The sequence below is a fragment of the Zea mays genome, chromosome 6, assembly GCF_902167145.1.
Source record: "Zea mays cultivar B73 chromosome 6, Zm-B73-REFERENCE-NAM-5.0, whole genome shotgun sequence".
NCBI classification, from domain to species: domain Eukaryota; kingdom Viridiplantae; phylum Streptophyta; class Magnoliopsida; order Poales; family Poaceae; genus Zea; species Zea mays.
This window is the reverse complement of record NC_050101.1, coordinates 175018097-175037258: the sequence shown is the minus strand read 5'-3', so window position 1 is coordinate 175037258 and position 19162 is coordinate 175018097. Positions and strand designations below refer to the sequence as shown.

Genomic DNA, 19162 nt, shown 5'->3' with positions numbered 1-19162 from the left:
CCTACAAGGCGTGCGAAAAATATGTGACTCGATGATGGCGGTCCGACTCAACGAGAGTGGTCCGATTAAGCGAGAGTGCGACATATCAATCAAATGACGCAGCCAAGTTCGTACGACACAAATACTGTGTCGTGTTGTCAGGGCGTAGCCAGTGCTCAACCAATGCCATAACTCGGTCGATTAATAACGTAGTCTGATCGACGTGTCTGAGTACCCACTATACAATTTAATCGCTCGACGTGAGTCCAAAAGCTCAACACATCATAAATATTTAGAGCGATTTAATTATGAACAATATATAACCTTCGTATGCATTTTTAAAAAAAATCTGCTTATTATTTACGACGGGAATAAAAGCAGAAAAATAAACATCATCAGATGCAAAGGACATTTTCTATATTTAAGTATGTATTATGCTACTAATTATTTATGACAGGAAATAATTAGTTAATGTATAAATAAAAAGAAACGGTGAAAGATATACGGAGACTAAATAATGGACTACATATTAGGTTAAATGATTTAGCAACTGCTTATAGAACAAACAGATCAGCGAATGCTAGTTGCCATCACATGCAGAGGTCCTGGGTTGCCTGCGTTGGGAGGAGGTGGGCGAGGGTCTGGCACAAACTTTGAATTTTCATCTACTCAGTCGAGTCTTGCATGCACACATGCAAAATTTTCACGGAAGATAATAGCGCTTCTACCAGGCGCTTGACTGGACGCGCGACCGTTTTGGAAGCAGGAGCGTTTCCGACGCGCTAACCGCTTGGTTGACCGGCTCCATTCCTCGCGTGTGGTTGAGTAGCCGTCGGCTACAGTGCAGGGCTAGGCGGCTAGCACGCGTTCTCTTCCGATGAACAATATAGAATAGTAGATCTAAATGTACTGAGAAAGACATACATCCCTATTATGTAGAGAAATCAAAGCACCAGCACGCCACTCGAGCGACGCAAAAAAGGTGTAACCCGGTCTATTGCATGCGCTATTCCCCAGGAATTCATGGGCGCAGACGGCATTCAAGACGTTGAACAACGCAGATCGAGGATAATATCCAATCTACTTAGAAACACATACTGCTCGATTGCGTAGAGGGAAATCGAAGTCTGTCGCGTAGGACAGTTCGGCTAGGCCGGAGGACCTGCCGGTTTGACGAAGAGTTGATGCAGATCTGATCTCGCAACAACGTTGAGATAGAGCGTGCTAATAACGTGTTGAGAACTACGTTACCACGGATCACCAGATCCGCTTCCTTCCCTCCCGTCAGCAGTAGAGGCGCAAAAAGCTGTAGAGAATCTGTCTCCCTTCCCATAAACACGACAGAGGTGTTGAGAACTACGTTACCACGGATCACCGGATCCGCTCCCTTCCCTCCCGTCAGCAGTAGAGGCGCGAGAAGATGTAGAGAACTCGTCTCCCTTCCCATAAGCACGACAGAGGAAACACACGAGACACTGGATATAGGGTTGGGCCTCTGGCCTCTTTCTGATCTCTGTTCCATATGAGGGGTACAGGTTCTATATATAGAGACGCGATAGCCCTCAGGGCTATATTCGGTATTTGCCCACATAACCCTTCATTAGGGTTTCTCAACACTCCCCCTTGGGCGAATACCGCGACCAACACATGCCTCGTTAAAACTCCAAAAAACCCAGTGGGAAAAATATGGAGAAAGAGTGCATGGTGATACAAATTGCATTTGCACTTTGTTGCCTCGTTAAAAACCTCATGTGAGAAACTTCAAGAAAACTCACCAAGGGAAAAAGAGTACAACAGTTGTCATCGGGACAGATTTCGATCCTCTAGGATCTAGATTTTACCGAATCTTCTACAAAGGCTAACTTTAGAAATGTGCTCCCCTGATCCTTGCAAAATTGTATCAATATGGCAAAATATTTTCTTCTAGAAGTATATGCACATATAGATTTAGCAAACAGATTGCATATCCTTGCAAAGATTATTTCAGGAACTTCACCTCAACTCACTTCTAGGATACATGAGGTAAGTGCACGTATCAACATAAATAAGCCACTTCGACTAGTGGTGTTCGATCGACTAGATCTACATATTTGATAGAAACTTCCATAAAGGTTCACATATTGATCATCAAGCTGACGCCTTCAGGGCATAGAATATGACATTTATTGTCACACGATTGTGATCAATATAAGCATTCGCTCCCCCTGACGATGACATATGTCAAAGTCGTTATCCCTCATAACTCAAGCATATTCTTCAAGATATATATCTCATTGTTCATCTGGAATAACGAGAATGGACGAGGTTGGGGTGCTATCATTTTCTATCTTACACCACAATTTATACATAGTTGTGCAAAGCAAGTAACATGTCCTTATATAGGACTTAGGGGATAATATAGTTGCAATAGTACATATTCTAAATATGACACATCGCTCCAGGCGTTCATCCATTGCAACATCTATGATGGTGTAACAAAAGTCCATCAAAGATCGTAATCCATCAGGGATTTTTCATCGATCAGATACATCGTTATAGTCTGTCATTCTGGCATAATGGGGATATCTTTGCCATTAACACCTAAACCTTATAGGTTTCTGCCATCGGGGCTTTAGAGGATACCGTAATTCCACATCAAGTGGAAAATACCATGAGTAAAACTCGTGGAATGCACATGTGCTTATTCGGTGAACTTCAAGTCCTTTGGTACCTCATCTTATTCCTTTTCGGGTATGTATGGGTCTTTATCCCTTTATAGGGATTATCAAACTTTGGTGTTCAACACAGACTTTATTTCTTCTGAAAAGGTTCCATCAAGGAACTATAATCTCATCTAGGAGATATTCTCTCTACATAGAAGAGTGTTAATTCGTCAGGAATGTATTATTCGGTATGAGATTTATATGTTGCATATTTATAATTCAAAGATATGGATCCTCCTAGGATCTCATGACGGATCTTCAGAATCCTATTAACTGCATATTATAATTCATGCCATTTGCCAGATATATTACATAGCGGAATTGTGTTTATTCAACACATACGTGGGATGGGTCTCTCACAAGACCACTTGAACCAACGCATTCACCACACATTATTTCAATAGTGCCCATAAATGTCCGAACTTCAAGCTCGCGACTTTCATTTTGCGATTCTTGGTTCAGCCTCGATTGCATTCATCAATGACCCGATAAGAGAGCTTCAAGCACTCATGCCTAGGACTTTGTTTTGGATCCCTTTGCAATCTATAGATGCAAGATAGATGTCGACACATTTGTCTCCCACATTTAATAATGATCTTCGTCATTTCCCAAAACGAGAGATTCATTGTTCCGTATTCCCAGCACAATGATATTGCGCGCATTGCTAGGAATTTCATCATCAAGATGAACCTCTTCATGAGGCAAATCACCATCAGGGTGAATTAATCGGAGGAGAGTTATCACAGACCACGTGAATCTGCAATCAGAACATATGCTTTGACTAAGGCCGATGGATCATATTCGTAGGCGTCCCCGAGAATAGATCAAATACCAATAAGTCAAATGTGGATATGATATTAATCCCGGGTATATCCACATCTACATCAGGTAGAAGCATTCAGACCAATATGGTTACTCCTCAACGATTTCTGGCAAACTCCATATACACAGGAGTACACACCAAACGACAGGTGCAGTTTAACTTTTGTGCGTTTAATAGAATATTGAGGCATTACATTATATGGGCATTCCTCCCCCTAATGCCGAGATGTTCTAAAAGCATACAGATAAAATCCCCAACCACAATCATCCAGTTGTGGGCAATGTATTCTATTGTGGTGATTTATTTGGGAAATCTTACGCACATTACAGATAGGGGTTTTATGCAGTGAGCTTTTGACTTAGATTAATGTAGTGGCATGAATACTACATATTTGTCCTTCAACGTGAAGGATTAGTCTCAACTTCCAGCAAGACACGCAACAACAAGTCGCTTTGTGGTTACAATTCTGCAAACTTGCTGTTATTATCACCAAATATACAGTCAATCATCAGGATTTAGACTGATACGCGCAACAATATGTTAGCCATAAAAACAAAATACTTTAGGGCTCATGCACACCATTTGTCATTTGGAGCAAGTAGTTGACTTCAGATCAACAAGGACAATGACCATCAGGTCTAGCACTCACAAGAACATTCATTGGTTGCATTGTGCTTTCAAGCACATAGGAGAATTTGCGCATATAAAATGGTGGTAAAGTGCACGGCATCAGGCCAATGCTGCCAAGCAGAGATTTTTATATGCAGAGATGTATAGTCCAGCTCGTTTTTATCATTGCCCATGGGTTACCCAATTACTCATACCATTCTGAAATTGGGTATCGATTTATGCAACATTTTTAGGTATAATAATTTTGAGAGAAAACTTATAACAATAGTTAATTATTTATGGTGTTGCCAGCAGGGCAAACATTTCTCCTCATATTATATACCAAATAGTTTGCTTCATGTCATCCAGCGACAAAGAGAGCAATGTGCTAACATCTGGTTGAGCAATGTATGACTGAGATTTCTGATCTTAAATCATTTGGTAAGGTCTTTTTGCTTACTAATATAATCCCAATTTGTGATATCTTCTGTGCCAAAAAAGCTTTCATGTATTATATTATATATCTTCGGGTTACTTCGGGTAAAACTTTATGCATGAGGAGAGAGGGGAGAATTAACTTATCCATGTTCTGTTGTATTTCAATTTAATTTCCCAGTTTATTCAAGCACTATAGAGCTTGATACAGCTGTTATGGCCACTTGGCGATATATATAAATATATGATGCCACACAACATAATCAAATAAAATATAGAACAAAAAAAGGAAGGTTGTGCATAATATGACTTCAGGGCCTTGAACAACTCACCACAATCCACACGAGTACAAGATCTAGCGTATTTGGTGTCAACGCGTGTGCGGCCATCAGAGCTACAACAGCATAGGAAGCCTTCATAATAAGCGCAACAGACGCAGTTGTGGCTCAATAGTCGGGGTACATGACAAGTCCATGAAACATGCGCAACAGGCGCAATTGTGGCTCGATGATCACGATAGACAAACAATGCCTACAATGCGTGCGAAAAATATGTGACTCGATGATGGCGGTCCGACTCAACGAGAGTGGTCCGATTAAGCGAGAGTGCGACATATCAATCAAATGACGCAGCCAAGTTCGTACGACACAAATACTGTGTCGTGTTGTCAGGGCGTAGCCAGTGCTCAGCCAATGCCATAACTCGGTCGATTAATAACGTAGTCTGATCGATGTGTCTGAGTACCCACTATACAATTTAATCGCTCGACGTGAGTCCAAAAGCTCAACACATCATAAATATTTAGAGCGATTTAATTATGAACAATATATAACCTTCGTATGCATTTTTAAAAAAAATCTGCTTATTATTTACGACGGGAATAAAAGCAGAAAAATAAACATCATCAGATGCAAAGGACATTTTCTATATTTAAGTATGTATTATGCTACTAATTATTTATGATAGGAAATAATTAGTTAATGTATAAATAAAAAGAAACGGTGAAAGATATACGGAGACTAAATAATGGACTACATATTAGGTTAAATGATTTAGCAACTGCTTATAGAACAAGCAGATCAGCGAATGCTAGTTGCCATCACATGCAGAGGTCCTGGGTTGCCTGCGTTGGGAGGAGGTGGGCGAGGGTCTGGCACACTTTGAATTTTCATCTACTCAGTCGAGTCTTGCATGCACACATGCAAAATTTTCACGGAAGATAATAGCGCTTCTACCAGGCGCTTGACTGGACGCGCGACCGTTTTGGAAGCAGGAGCGTTTCCGACGCGCTAACCGCTTGGTTGACCGGCTCCATTCCTCGCGTGTGGCTGAGTAGCCGTCGGCTACAGTGCAGGGCTAGGCGGCTAGCACGCGTTCTCTTCCGATGAACAATATAGAACAGTAGATCTAAATGTACTGAGAAAGACATACATCCCTATTATGTAGAGAAATCAAAGCACCAGCACGCCACTCGAGCGACGCAAAAAAGGTGTGACCCGGTCTATTGCATGCGCTATTCCCCAGGAATTCATGGGCGCAGACGGCGTTCAAGACGTTGAACGACGCAGATCGAGGATAATATCCAATCTACTTAGAAACACATACTGCTCGATTGCGTAGAGGGAAATCGAAGTCTGTCGCGTAGGACAGTTCGGCTAGGCCGGAGGACCTGCCGGTTTGACGAAGAGTTGATGCAGATCTGATCTCATAGCAACGTTGAGATAGAGCGTGCTGATAACGTGTTGAGAACTACGTTACCACGGATCACCAGATCCGCTCCCTTCCCTCCCGTCAGTAGTAGAGGCGCAAAAAGCTGTAGAGAATCTGTCTCCCTTCCCATAAACACGACAGAGGAAACACACGAGACACAGGATATAGGGTTGGACCTCTGACCTCTTTCTGATCTCTGTAATATGAAGGGGTGTACAAGTTTCTTATATAGAGATATGAGACCCCCTCAGGGTCAAAGCCGGTATTTATCCACATAACTTTAAGTAGGGTTACTTAACAGAACTTACTCCATGTTGAGTGACCGAAATCGTTTCCGAGGAGTCCAAGGGAACGGACGCCATATTGGAATTAGGGCCTTGATGAATTCGACGTCTCCTCCGACCCGGTGGACCAGCAACGAGTGTTGGGCCATGCCTTTGCCTTGGTTGGTTGCTCGCTGGCCCAAGAAAATTCATGGATCGTGCCCAGGGCTGCGCGTGCCGCTAAGAGGCAGCACTTTTTTTTAAAAAAAAAAGAAAAGAGGGGCTTCCTCTTCATCAAGTCACGAAATTCGACCTAAAGATAGTTAGCTGCACCAAAACTATTGTTAGGGCCAGCCAAGCAAAGCCTAGCAATTAGCATGGATCTCTCTTCAGTTCTAGTCTGGCTTCCGCTTACACTGAACCTTTCACTATGCGCTTTCGTTGGGCTTTTGGATGTTGGAAAGTTGCGACAGTTAGTGCTGCGATTTTTAAAATTTTTATCATCGCCTTTCTTTTCCTCGATGCGAATGCGTTGGAGTGGTTGGTGCCGCTGCCGCTGCCGCCGCTGGATTGGGTGTCCCTCCCGGCCATTGATCGAAGGAATCAGCAATGTTAGGGTAGGAGAGACCACTGCGAACAGTGCAGATTGTTGTGACCAAGAGGACACCAGGCACTGTGCTGACGATACAGATACTTTGCCGCTAAGCAATATTGGCGGAGCCAAATAAACATATCTTGTTCTCACAGTTCTAACAATATGACAATATGCACACTCACAATATGACAGGGTAACTGATAGGTTTTTGTCTAATACAGCAAACCTGAAAGCCTTCCACCCGATTATATTCTTTTTTTAAAAACAAAACTTATACGTTACGTAGACAAGACATTCCTGTATAAAACCTATACGTAGAGAAGACATTCCTGTAATTTTTTTTAAAAAAACAAAACATCAGAATATTCTCACAAGCAACACCCAAAATCATCTGGATTCCACAGCGATCTGATAACAACAAGCATCGATATTTAAATTTAGAACTATGACCTTCTCCTCCTTTCCTAAGTGGGAAGAGATCAATACAACCCTTACTCGTTCATCTCCGAGTCCGAAATCAACTTTGACATCATCTTGTCGATCTGAACGGAACAGAAAGCAGAAGGCAGCAACTCAGCTTTTCTACCATGCGTGCTAACATCACCTAGAACACATACTTGACTAACAGATATGCACCACCATCTCCAGCGACGATGCAACATTTTTTGAATTACAATACTTTGATTGTTTCCAAAACAAATATTTATAGTAGAGTTACCTACCTCTCTTTTGCTCATCCCAATTATGCTTTTAAGATCATCAATCTAAAAGAAGAAAATAGTTTAATTGATATTCTCCGCTTCATATTGTTTAAACTTAACTTTTTAAACATTCAATATAGAAGGTTTACCTCTTTCAATGGTGACTCCTCTCGAAGCTCAAGTATATAGTTTGCCCTTTTCTCTCCAATACCCTACACATCACCAACATGTTAGCAAGACATAAGCAATCATTTATGTTTGGTTAAGTAATAATATTTTAAGGTTTTTGAGCACCTTTAAACTTTTTAACTGCTCCCTGCATTTGATACGGAAATATGTATTAGAGAAACATAAATGAAGTCTATTCAACAATAAATAATATAATATGTTATTGGTAATACTTACTTATTAGCGCTGTTTAGAAACAACAAACACTCCTTAGCTAGAGATTTCTGCATTTGTAGAGAAAAAGAGTAAACAATTTATTACCAAAGCTAATGATACAATAAAAAGTGTATGTAATGAGTTCAAAATAGTTACCTTAATCCCTGTGCTACGAGCCTTAAGTGATTCTTGTGCATCTTGAGCATGCCAAAGTTTTAAGTTGACCTCAGGAGTTTTTGGTTCTGCTTCAACTAAGTCAAAGGATTGTGGACGAACTATATCTGTTTTCTGTTTTACTATACTAGGTGCCATAGAATTAAGAAGCTTCAGTGAATTTGATATCTTTCTCAATTGGTCGCTTATCTTCGGAGAAGATTGGAGAACGGTGGCTGGATTTTCCTCAGTTGTTTTATCTGAAAGTGAAGGCAATTTAGAATACTACCAAATACATTACTAACGTTTAGAAATAAAGTGAATTGAAACATATTTTACCAGCTGCATTAGATGAACATGTAAAGCCCAAGTCAGCAAATAAGTTCTCTGCAAGAAAACCTGGAGAGGAATGATCCTGAAAATAGAAACAAAAGTATATACATTTATGATATTCTGATTAGAATTGCAAACACCAAAATGACATCTATTTGCCTGTTTTCAAAGGTTGCATACCTCTTCTTTCATGTCACTTGATACTATCTCTTTCATGCTGCAAGGTACTACTTGCATTTCAGATGATACTACAATATTTTTTGTGCCATTGTGATTCTCCTGCATATCGCTCTAATATATTGCAATAGTTAGTTGTAATACTAGCATATGCTTGCAGTGGCAATAAAAAAAGTTAGTGTCTCAATTGGTGGGAGGGCTCAAATTTCCATGCAAATTGATGTATCTACCGCCTATGAAATGATATAGAAAACTCTAATATAAATATGTTCACTAATGGTCAATGGCAAGTGTAGATATAAGATGCTAAGTATACAAACCTCATGTTTCCTTACCGCAGTTGTCACAAAAGTTTTCTTATCTTCCTACATAATTCATAAATTGCAACTTAGATTAGTTAGTAATATAAGGATGACAACTTTAGTGTCAATTTCACATATTGTAATATACTATGTGAAAATACTAGATAAAACTAGTCTATTATGTACCTTTGATGAATTAGTAGTTGGAATAAAGAAGTTCCTGGTCAATAAAATGTCAATTTTAGTGGTACTGTGAAAAGCATTAAAATAACCATTACTTAATTAATAGTGTGTTACCTTTCCCTTAGAATAGACTTAGCACCAGAGTGTTTCAAATTAATCGAAGCAGAGACTAAGTTTACAGTCTTTTTTGCTGAATGTGTGCTTGTTTCAGATCTGAATAACACCAAAATGATTATTATTTTAAATGTTGATAGAATGCTAGTACCAAATGTAGTAATTCCAAAATCAGAATTCGACCTCTTATTGGCATTGAGAGATCTTGTTGCTTTTACTGCAATGTTATTAACTTGGGTTTTGTATGGCTTCTCCAGCACGGGACTTTGTTGTTGGATAGAAGACAATAACGATCTTGACAAATTCTTATTGTTCACTGAAAGCTTTACATTTGACTTTGAACAACCTTTTGTGATTAAGGATAAGTTGTACCGTTGTTCATTGACCACTTGGCTTGAGCGTGAAGCCAAGCTTAGAGTAGAGATTGCATCTTGGCATGAGACTTCATCCTACACTAAGAATGCATAGCATTAGATCGGCATAGTAACAAGAATGCATAGCATTAGATTGGCATAGTAGCAATAACAATGCATCAATTCCAATAGTATGGTAAGGTAAAATATAGAATGTTATAACAAATAATGCAACCTAACTTTAGAAATGTGTATTCTGTCAAACAAAAACAACAAAGAAGATATAGAATAGCGACAACAAAAAATGTATCTGTATACATTCTTTTTTAGCAGCTACATGGATATACTATCTTTTGAGTTTTAACAAAAGGCAATACAGAATATACTTATATGTTTTATTTTAAGAAATATGTTGTTGAGCAACATTGTTAAAACCACCTTCAACTTTATAGAGATTCTTTTATCAAAACCGACAAAAAATAACAATAAACATAAAATAATGTAAACATTTAATCTATGATATGTGAAGTCATTTATTTTTCTTAATATTTATCTTAAAAATCACCAAAAAGAAATACATAATACAAAATATTAAGACCAACTATCCTTACCAAACATGCTATTAATAAAGCACCACCTGTCTTGGATAAAGAGTCTTGCAAAATATGGGTTATTTTGCTTTTTCTATAGGGTATGAAGCTCTGGTGGCTGTTTAGAGCTTGCACAACATCCATCACGGCATATAAGGACTTCTTGGAATTTTGTTGAACAAATCTTTCACCATGGCTCTTTTGCTTATCATTGATATGGTCTAATAAAAATTAAAGAATAAAATTTTATTTAGTCATATAATGTAGAATATAAAATTGCAGTTCACGTATGCAAAGTACATACCTGCCAACTCAAGAAAATGCATTTTTGATACAGAGGATTCTTTGCCATTCTGATCAGATTTAGAAATAAAAATAATAAAACCATTGTGTCCTTTAGCTTTGGAAACTTTGGTGCGATTTTGGTGTTTGTCACTATCATAACACAAATTCTGAAACTCCTGAATTGAATTGATTTCAACCTGCGTTAATTGATTAATTTCAGTTTGTGTGATTGAGAAAATGAAAAGACAAGAACATGAATTCAGAAAAAAAAAAGTGTAAGAAAATAGGATACCATAGAGAGGCCCTTCAGATGAGTCCTTCCATCAGCATCCTCTCGCACAAGGACCTCGTTGTTCTTAGGATCCAAAAGATCAAAGACATGGCTGTCTTGAAGCACATGATAAGAGGAAACACTGACAGTTGCCCTAATAGGTTTGGCATAGTCAAATATTCGCTCCATGGCCATAGTGAGCAAGCCCGGTTGATGATCGGACCCCTGAATTGGAAATTTAATTGAGTGAGCTTGATTGAAGACATGCAGTTAAGATATGCAATTCTTACAATTAGCATGAATATAAATAAATGAAAGAAACATACTATAACAAGGTGGGTTTTGCTAGTGGAACCGCAAGTGACTACACATGCGTGGTTGTGGCCATCAGAGGAGAAGATTTTATCCACAAGCTGTTTAACCTCGTTGTGAAAAATGTCTGTGTACGAATCGTCGTTGAGATAGCACCAATCGAGTTTGTGCTCGCGATGTTTGCGGTGGGTCATACTTCAGCAACCCAAAGCCAAAATAAGTCAGATTAGTTGATGAGATCGGCCGGATCTTAAATAAGCTAGAGGAAAAGCAACCAGACTCACTTAGAAAGAGCAGACTCCTTGATTATGGGGACGAATGAGACGGAAGCGGAGGAGGAGTTAGCCGGATCGGGAACACGGGCGGAGACCTGCATGGATCCAGTGGGGTCTCCGCCCGGGCAAATCTTCGCCACTACTCTGACGGGAGCGGTCCTGATCCACGGAGAGTGATAAGGGAGGCTCGGAGCAGCGGTGCAGGCTGCTTCTTCCATCGTACCTTTTATCGGGTGTAGGGGATGACTGGATGACGACGAGGGACGGAGGGCGTCGGGGGCCGCGGGAAGGGAAGAGGAGGGAGGTGACGACGAGACGGTGCCGCTGAGGAGGAAGAGGAAATTGTTTCGTGTGGTAGCCGTTGCTCGTGAGGAGCGCCGAGCGCCTGACCTGCCCTCGTCCCCTTTTGAATTGCGTCCCAAACTCCCAATCGAGTGGGGCGCGGAGGAGCAGGATGGCATTGCGTTCGCACAAGGACAAGGACGGAGGAGGAGCCATTACCGCTGGGCCTTGGACAAACTAACGGCCGGCCCATATCGGCCCAACACTCACGTTTCTCCAGACACAGAGGGCAGAGCGCCGCCGCCGCCGCCGAGTCAAGGAACAAGGATGATGGGCAGTGGGATGGGCGCGTACGGCGGCGCGCTGCGACCGGTGGAGAGCGCGGCCGGGGAGACGATGCTGCTGTGGGGCCTGGGGCAGCCCGAGTCGCACCGCAACAACGCGCTGGTCCGCCAGGCGGCGCACGCCTTCGAGCTCGACGCCTGCGGGCGGCGCCTGTCCCTGCTGCAGTCCCCCTCCTCCATGGCCACCCCGGGGGTCACGGGGGCGGTCGTCTGGGACAGCGGCGTCGTGCTCGCCAAGTTCCTCGAGCACTCCGTCGACTCCCAGCGGCTGCTCCTCCGCGGCGCGCGCGCGGTGGACCTCGGGTCCGGGTGCGGCTTGGTGGGGTGCGTCGCCGCCCTGCTGGGCGCCCATGTGGTCCTCACCGACCTCGCCGACCGGCTCAAGCTGCTTAGGAAGAACGTCGCCCTCAATGTCGACGACCCCCACGTCCCGGGCTCCGCTCGGGTCACGGAGCTTGTGTGGGGCGACAATCCTCACCATGAATTGCTCGAGGAGCCACTGCCCGATTTCGGTCTGCTCGCGTTTGTCTTTTTTTTCTTCTTCTCCTTCTGTGTTTCTTGCATGGACATTCAACTCCTGTCTGCTTCTGATTCATCTTCATAGAATACGATTGATGTCATGATCCTTCAATTCTTTCAGTGCTTGGCTCCGACGTCATATACAACGAGGAAGCTGTGGACGATCTTCTGATCACTCTCAACCAACTCTCAGGGAAGCACACTACTATACTTCTAGCTGGGGAGCTTCGCAACGGTAAGGCTTCTCTTTTTGCGTCCTCTGTTTCCTTTTGGACTGACCAGACGCCATATAAATGTTTTGCATATGATTGTATAGATGCTGTGCTGGAGTGCTTCTTGGAGGCAGCCATGGAGGACTTCCTAATTGCGTGCATCGAGCAGGACCAATGGCACCCTGAATTCCGCAGCAACCGTGTAGCCTTGTTTATCTTGGTCAAGAAACCAGAGAAACCTAGCGCAGAGTAGTCGTCTGTTCCTCGCCTTGGTGTAGAACAAGGATAGGAGGCATCTGGGTTTTCCCTTTTTCCAATTCCAATTATGTTGTTGCGATAGCCAAGGTTTTAGCGCCGGCTTAAGCCATGGAAGTTTGATAGCTCATTGTATGGTTTGCTTGCAACCTATTCTGAAAGTTTGTACAAGAGTGAAAGAAAGGATTTTAGATAACCGATGTCTGAAACTGCAAATGATCTCAGTGGTGGCAACACCTAAAAGCTGATATGTGAGTTTGGACAAGGATGTGCACAGTGGTAGTACAAAGATAGTTTTGAAATGAATTTAAAGAGAAGTCCAGAAACTTATGACAGTACAGAAAGCTCAATAACGAATTGTATTCATTTTATTTGGTTTATGCTTAAACAGTAGTGAAATATGCAAGTATACAACTAGTAACTGTGGCTCTATGAGCTCTATTCCTGATAATATTAGCTGCGTGTAGTTTATGAAACCCATTTGAGTGAATTTTGCGTATCCGTCAGACTGGCAATTCTTGATATTACATACTAGTCTTTACACTTTACAATTTGCCTCTAATGATTTCTTGAAAGTTTATGGAGTCCCCAGTCAGGTAACCTGGCCATCAATTTCCTGATAAGTTATTGTCCAGCATTTCTATGCGAGTTCTCGCCAACAGTCTACATTCTACCGGAAAAAAATGCTCTTATTTGTGTCTGTCATCTTGTTGAAGCTGCCTGACGGATGAGCCTGAGGGACTCGGCGAAGTCGTCCAAAAGCTGATGAGAGTCTGGAAACTGAGCATCATCCACTGCGAGGACAAGCTTGATGGAGTTCGTATAGCTTTGGTAATGTATAGTCAGAGCCTACACACATTAAGATGAGATAATTAAAAATGAGAATCTGGAAGTTGTTCGAGTGTTCGATAGTAGTATTAATGACTAGCGAGCGTTACATGTGGATGCCCGTAGACAGAGGGAGCGATGTAGACGATTGGATGGCCGTAGAACTCCACCTTCTCAGCAGGTCCGACCATGCTTGAGAATGACATGGTCGTATTTGTGAACATACCATAGCAGAGAGCTGCTGCAGCCTGTACAAGTTTCACAGTTAGAGCCAAGCATTCCAGAGTAGTCAAGAGAGAGTTCAAACTGGTCCAAGGTGTTAATTTGCAAAAGATCAGATTCTTGTCATGTGACCTCTGGTTACAACAAAATGCCCAAAAAAAAACTTGCTGTCACTTGTAAGGGTGAAAAAATCACAGCGTTCAGACTCATGTGATCCTGCCAATTTACAGCAGTCCATGACAAGGCTATGCATTTTGATTTGTCCTTTTAGAGAGAATACATGCAGTTGTGACTTTTACTTACTCTTATATGGTTTCTACAAAATCTGGGTTTACCTCTGTCAAAAAAGTGAATTTTAGTTTGTTTCTTCGGATTTAAAGTTTAAACAATCCAAATGATCAGTTTGAACTTAAAATGGATTGCGTCGAACTGCCAAAACCTAACAATTCTACAAGCAAATCAAAACCAATAACCAAAGAAAACATGTTGATATCTGAGTAGATCATACCTTCATGCCAAATAGTTTGACTATTAGGTTCCCACTCCAGTACGTGAAAACCGCTTCTAATGAAGCCTTCTTCCTTTGAGCTGTCCTTTTCCCTTGGCGGATGTATTCAAGAGGATCATCGTGCATGGCTATGTGGAAAGGCAGTATCATGTAACCAATCAGGTTCCCCCATTTTGCCCTATTGTTCTTGATAGAATCCATCATTTCCGCCAATGCCTGCTCAAAATCAAATTGCGAGTTCAGAACAAATTATCCAAGGTAAGTGTTGATATTTTCATAAAAACAGATGAAACAATTACATGTAAACCAGGTGTTCTCCTAATGTTAACAAGGAGAGCTGATCGGACACGAATATTCTGCGATTTTTTCCTCTCGTTGTTGGTATCACCTGACGAACATCAAGAAATATGAGGATAAAATGTAACCTGTTTTTTTTATATATTTTGCGAAGGAAGTGCAGAATTCTAATGTGGAACATGATTGAATACTGATACGCATGGAATTACAGGTTTACACTCACTGGTTTTTCGAAAATAATACCGCGACAACCCTGCGTTAGTCACTCCAATCAGGACATCGTTGACAGTCTGCAAGATCCATGAGAAGATGCGCTTGGTTGAATTCTTCATAAGGAGGGCTACTTGAATAACTAGGAGTAGCAAACAAGAGGGAAGCTCTTACACACTTCATGGCATTCTTGACGAACTTGACGTCGTCGAGGCTGAGCGTGCGGTGCACGAAGCGCTTGCGGCGGAACTCGACGCCCTCGGACGCGGCCATGAAGGGTGTGCGCTGGTCGCGCAGGAACCACGCCGTGGCCACGAAGCACGCGACGTCCACCAGTGTGTGCCACGCGAGCAAGACGTAGGACCACAGCCACAGCGCGAACGCCACGAGGCCCGCGGAAAGCGGGGGGCGCTGCCGGGCGTAGACAGGGCTCGCGCGGCGCGGCGCGGGCGGCAGCTCCGGCAGCCGCGCCGGGTCCGCGGCGCTGCGGGTGCACGCGATGAGCAGCGACAGCAGCGAGACGCCGTCGCCGAGGGAGTGGTGCATGCGGATGGCGACGGTGGCGGTGGCCTCGGACGTCGGGAAGTCCAGGACGTGGAACTCCCAGAGCGGGCGGGAGTGGTCCATGGGCGCCGTGGACAGCCAGGACAGGTAGTCCTCCACGGCCTGGTCCGGCTTGGTCGACGTGGCGGCGGGTTCCAGGCAGGGGACGATGATGTGATCGTCCAGGTTCACCGTGGTCCGCACCCACCGCGGCTTGGCGTTCTTTCTCGCATCACCATCATTCACCTGCCAGCGGAATCACAGATCAAAAGCTGTCGTTTTCACCAATCAATTGATAATGCCACACAATCGGTTTCTTTTGGGAGATTTTATTATAATATAATAATTGACCTGCTCCATTGTTTTTCATCAATACTGTACCAGTATCTCTGGTTACCAGCTCAGTCAAGTGGCAAAGAAACATTATGAGCTAAAAGATATGTTATGAAAGCGAGATGCAGTCCAGCACAATACTTAGACTGGCCGCAGCGCTTGCGCTACCGTGCCCCCTCCCCTTGCGTAGGGGCCTCTAGGCCCACAGCCGCTGACACTAAAGAGCTCCCTACGCGCTGCAGCCATAGGGGAGGGCGCGCACGTCCCCCAGATCAAGGGAGCACTGTAGCGACCCCTTGCACAGTACTCCCCTATTTAATAGTTGACAAAAAATGGTAATAAAAAATTAATAGTGTTAGATAATGATATTTATATAGTTGTAGTGGGGTATAGGGAGAACCGCTGCGGGAGATGAAAAAATAGGAGTAAAATGTTAATGATGTGACGAAAAAAGTGATATAAAGGAGAAAATTTAGAGGAAATCGCTGCGAATAACCTTATGATGTCTCGATCAGGACTGTCAACCTGTTTCTGTTGGATTGGTAGGGCAGTCAGACCAGCTCCAATGGAGTCCCCTACACCTCCCCCACCCCACGTAGGGTGTGATTTAGGGTGAGAAACCACTCCAACCTTTCCCCCTAAAACTCACCCCACGTGGATGGGGGAGAAGCTGTTCTCTCATACTAACCGTAGCGGTTTTCTTAAATTTTTCTTCATATATCATTTTTTTGCGTCACATCATTAACATTTCATCCCCTACTTTTTCATCTCCCACAGTTGTTCTCTTTAAATTCTCCCCTTATACCTCATTACAACCATAAAATATTATTTTCTATACCTATTTTTCATCCACTATCAATTTTCATCTACTAACAATTAGAAGGGGCCCACGTCATGCACTGGTTTCGAGGGCAGGGGGCAGCTTGCAACCCGCTACATCTGGCACGGTCCTATGCATTACTCTAGAGTTGTAGAGCATAGAGGCAAGCATAGGGACGAGCGATGTAGCCGCAGAGTGACGCTAAACAGGAACAGAGGTAGAGGAGAGGACGGCCGTCGGACGCAGCTACAGACAGCCTCATACGGGCTTGTTCAGTTACGGTTGTCCGCAGCGGTTCTCCCTAAATTTCTCCCCTATATCTCTTTTTGTGTCACATCGTCAACATTTCATCCCTACTTTTCCATCTCCTGTAGCAGTTCCCTCTAAATACCCCGTATCGATACTACTCTATTAAGAGTCTAGCGTCAGCGTCCACACCCTGCCCCCCGCCCGCATCAGCCGCGTCCGCACACCCCATCCCCACGAGCGCACGCCCCCGTCATCGTGCACCATGCCCCCGCCCCTCTCCTCCACATCCCGTCGTGTGCGCCTCCCCGCTGCAAGGAAACCACGTTGTTGCGCTGGATCTGGAAAGGAAACCCGCGCAAGGAAACCGATGGAATTCCCAGTTGCCGCACCAGACCCGGGAAGCAATCTTCGCCTACGCCTTCCATCCTTGAATCCATGTGCTCGCTCCTGGAAGGAATCGTGGCTGGATGGGATCCGTCCTCACCATTAGCTCCTTCCACATTCGTTAGCAGGGGCGCTTGTTCATCTTCTCTCAATGGTGTTTTGAGACCGACGTCTCTTCCTCCCTCAACTCTGATCCACTCCAAAACCCTAGGCGACGCCCGTGGCCCTTGGATCCCGCGTCCCAGCGCCTTCGCCCGTGCCCAGACCCCGTCATCGCCACACAACTTCTCCTCCAACTCAGGGACCACCTCCCCACCATCTTCACCTCCCTCGAATTAGAGTATGACGACAAGGTGCTCCCCTCCATCGGCAACGAGGTGCTCAAGGTCGTCGTCGCCCAGTTCCTCACCGAGCTCCCACGTGGCCAGGTAGAGAAAGAGAGGCACGCTCCGGTGCCTACATAGGCGGCGACGTGGGGCATGGCGGTGGAGCCAGGTGGTGGCAGCCTAGGGCGACTCGCCCGAGGCCAACTCCAGGCTGGAGACGTAGTCACGACTTGCCCGAGGCAAATCCCGGGCGGGAGGCACAGTCACGACTCGCCCGAGGCCAACATCAGGCGGGAAAAGCATTCACGACTCGCCCGAGGCCAACCTCGGACGGGAGACGCAATCACGACTTGCCCGAGGCCAACATCAGGCGGGAAACGCATTCACGACTCGCCCGAGACCAACCTCGGACAGGAGACGCAATCACGACTCGCCCGAGGCCAACAATAACAGTACATGGAGTTGTTTTACGATATTGATAATGTTTTCCACACAAATTTTGCATATCATAGTGATGTTTGTCGTTCCGTATCTATGTTTCATACAAATTTTTTACTTCCGTCACAGCGCACGAGCACATACCTAGCACCCCACTACAACCATAAAATATCATTTCCTATACCTATTTTTTCATACATTATCATTTTTTCTTCCACTATCAAGTACTAGTGGGCATAAAACACGATACAATGAACAATCCAAGGGGGCACGCCAGAAGAAGTGTGAGAGAAAAATTCCGCGGTGTGGGTGACCTTGTAGGGGGGAGCGTTGCGGCTTCTAGCGGTTCAATGTGGCTGCTACGGGAGGGGAGGGGGCAGCGTGTGGGAGGCGCCGCGGACAACCTTACGCCAATCCAGAAGGGGGTTAGAGGGGATTCCCCTTCTGGATTGGCGTAACCGAACAATCCCATATGGAGGATCTCTAATCTCCCCACACACTTTAATTACTCTGTCTTTGTGATATTAATTTTTTTAAAGTAATGTAATTAGGTAACAATGTATATTATGATATTACGATCAGTTTATGATTTTTTTTAAACTTTAAAAACTGATGAAAAAATGTCAAATAAATAAATTATAGTATATAGGGGGAGCTGTATAAGGTGAATTGTTGGTGCTTGGTGAGTATTTTTTAGGTGATATAGTAAAATATAATAGAAAGTATAGATGTGGAGAGAAAAGTGAGGGAAACGGTTAGAGATGGTCTCATGGGTCTCTGTCTGGCGTACTGGTCTGCACTGTGCAGTGGCGTGCCGCGTCCACGTTTGTGCGTTTCTTCCAA

General features: G+C 43.7%; 3 protein-coding genes across 7 annotated transcripts in view; 1 reads left to right on the top strand and 2 right to left on the bottom strand.

The window, feature by feature from the left end:
• Nucleotides 1–7271: 7271 nt before the first annotated feature.
• LOC100278444 (uncharacterized) lies at nt 7272–11995 on the bottom strand. 4 transcript variants are annotated; one of them, XM_023300257.2, is made up of 18 exons: nt 11559–11995; nt 11289–11469; nt 10984–11187; nt 10711–10888; nt 10428–10627; nt 9647–9912; nt 9464–9562; nt 9353–9386; nt 9185–9229; nt 8868–8978; nt 8694–8769; nt 8358–8614; nt 8223–8269; nt 8112–8133; nt 7967–8029; nt 7839–7880; nt 7567–7658; nt 7320–7445 (listed from the first exon to the last, which is right to left on the bottom strand). In XM_023300257.2, the coding sequence occupies exons 1-17, from the start codon at nt 11765–11767 to the stop codon at nt 7608–7610; spliced, it is 2085 nt and encodes a 694-aa protein (XP_023156025.2). In that variant the 5' UTR covers nt 11768–11995; the 3' UTR covers nt 7320–7445; nt 7567–7607. The 4 variants fall into 4 exon arrangements, with proteins under 4 accessions (XP_008647690.2, XP_008647691.2, XP_023156025.2 ...); NM_001352621.1 differs by having other exon boundaries at nt 9200–9229; nt 11559–11918; XM_008649468.3 differs by having other exon boundaries at nt 7272–7658.
• A 96-nt stretch (nt 11996–12091) lies between these two features.
• Nucleotides 12092–13424, top strand: LOC100274387 (S-adenosyl-L-methionine-dependent methyltransferase superfamily protein). The gene is made up of 3 exons (NM_001148747.1): nt 12092–12687; nt 12816–12929; nt 13011–13424. The coding sequence occupies exons 1-3, from the start codon at nt 12159–12161 to the stop codon at nt 13157–13159; spliced, it is 792 nt and encodes a 263-aa protein (NP_001142219.1). The 5' UTR covers nt 12092–12158; the 3' UTR covers nt 13160–13424.
• A 77-nt stretch (nt 13425–13501) lies between these two features.
• The window catches only part of LOC100273076 (uncharacterized), a 44208-nt gene continuing 38547 nt past the window's right edge, over nt 13502–19162 (bottom strand). The window contains exons 4-9 of one of the 2 annotated variants that reach the window (XM_035959426.1): nt 15401–16015; nt 15240–15306; nt 15019–15107; nt 14720–14935; nt 14100–14237; nt 13502–14010 (exon numbers count right to left, since the gene is read on the bottom strand). In XM_035959426.1, the coding sequence (XP_035815319.1) occupies nt 13864–14010; nt 14100–14237; nt 14720–14935; nt 15019–15107; nt 15240–15306; nt 15401–16015 (1272 nt within the window). In that variant the 3' untranslated portion in view covers nt 13502–13863. The remainder of the gene's footprint in view (nt 14011–14099; nt 14238–14719; nt 14936–15018; nt 15108–15239; nt 15307–15400; nt 16016–19162) is intronic. The other variant, NM_001352619.1, reaches the window with a different exon arrangement.

Coding starts and splice junctions, on each gene's coding strand:
- LOC100278444 (XM_008649468.3), bottom strand. CDS start 11,767: ATGGAAGAAGCAGCCTGCACCGCTGCTCCGAGCCTCCCTTATCACTCT. Junction 10,628..10,710: donor GCATTTTCTTGAGTTGGCAG/GTATGTACTTTG, acceptor AATTTTTATTAG/ACCATATCAATGATAAGCAA. Junction 8,979..9,184: donor CTGCGGTAAGGAAACATGAG/GTTTGTATACTT, acceptor GCAATATATTAG/AGCGATATGCAGGAGAATCA.
- LOC100274387 (NM_001148747.1), top strand. CDS start 12,159: ATGATGGGCAGTGGGATGGGCGCGTACGGCGGCGCGCTGCGACCGGTG. Junction 12,688..12,815: donor GGAGCCACTGCCCGATTTCG/GTCTGCTCGCGT, acceptor CAATTCTTTCAG/TGCTTGGCTCCGACGTCATA. Junction 12,930..13,010: donor AGCTGGGGAGCTTCGCAACG/GTAAGGCTTCTC, acceptor ATGATTGTATAG/ATGCTGTGCTGGAGTGCTTC.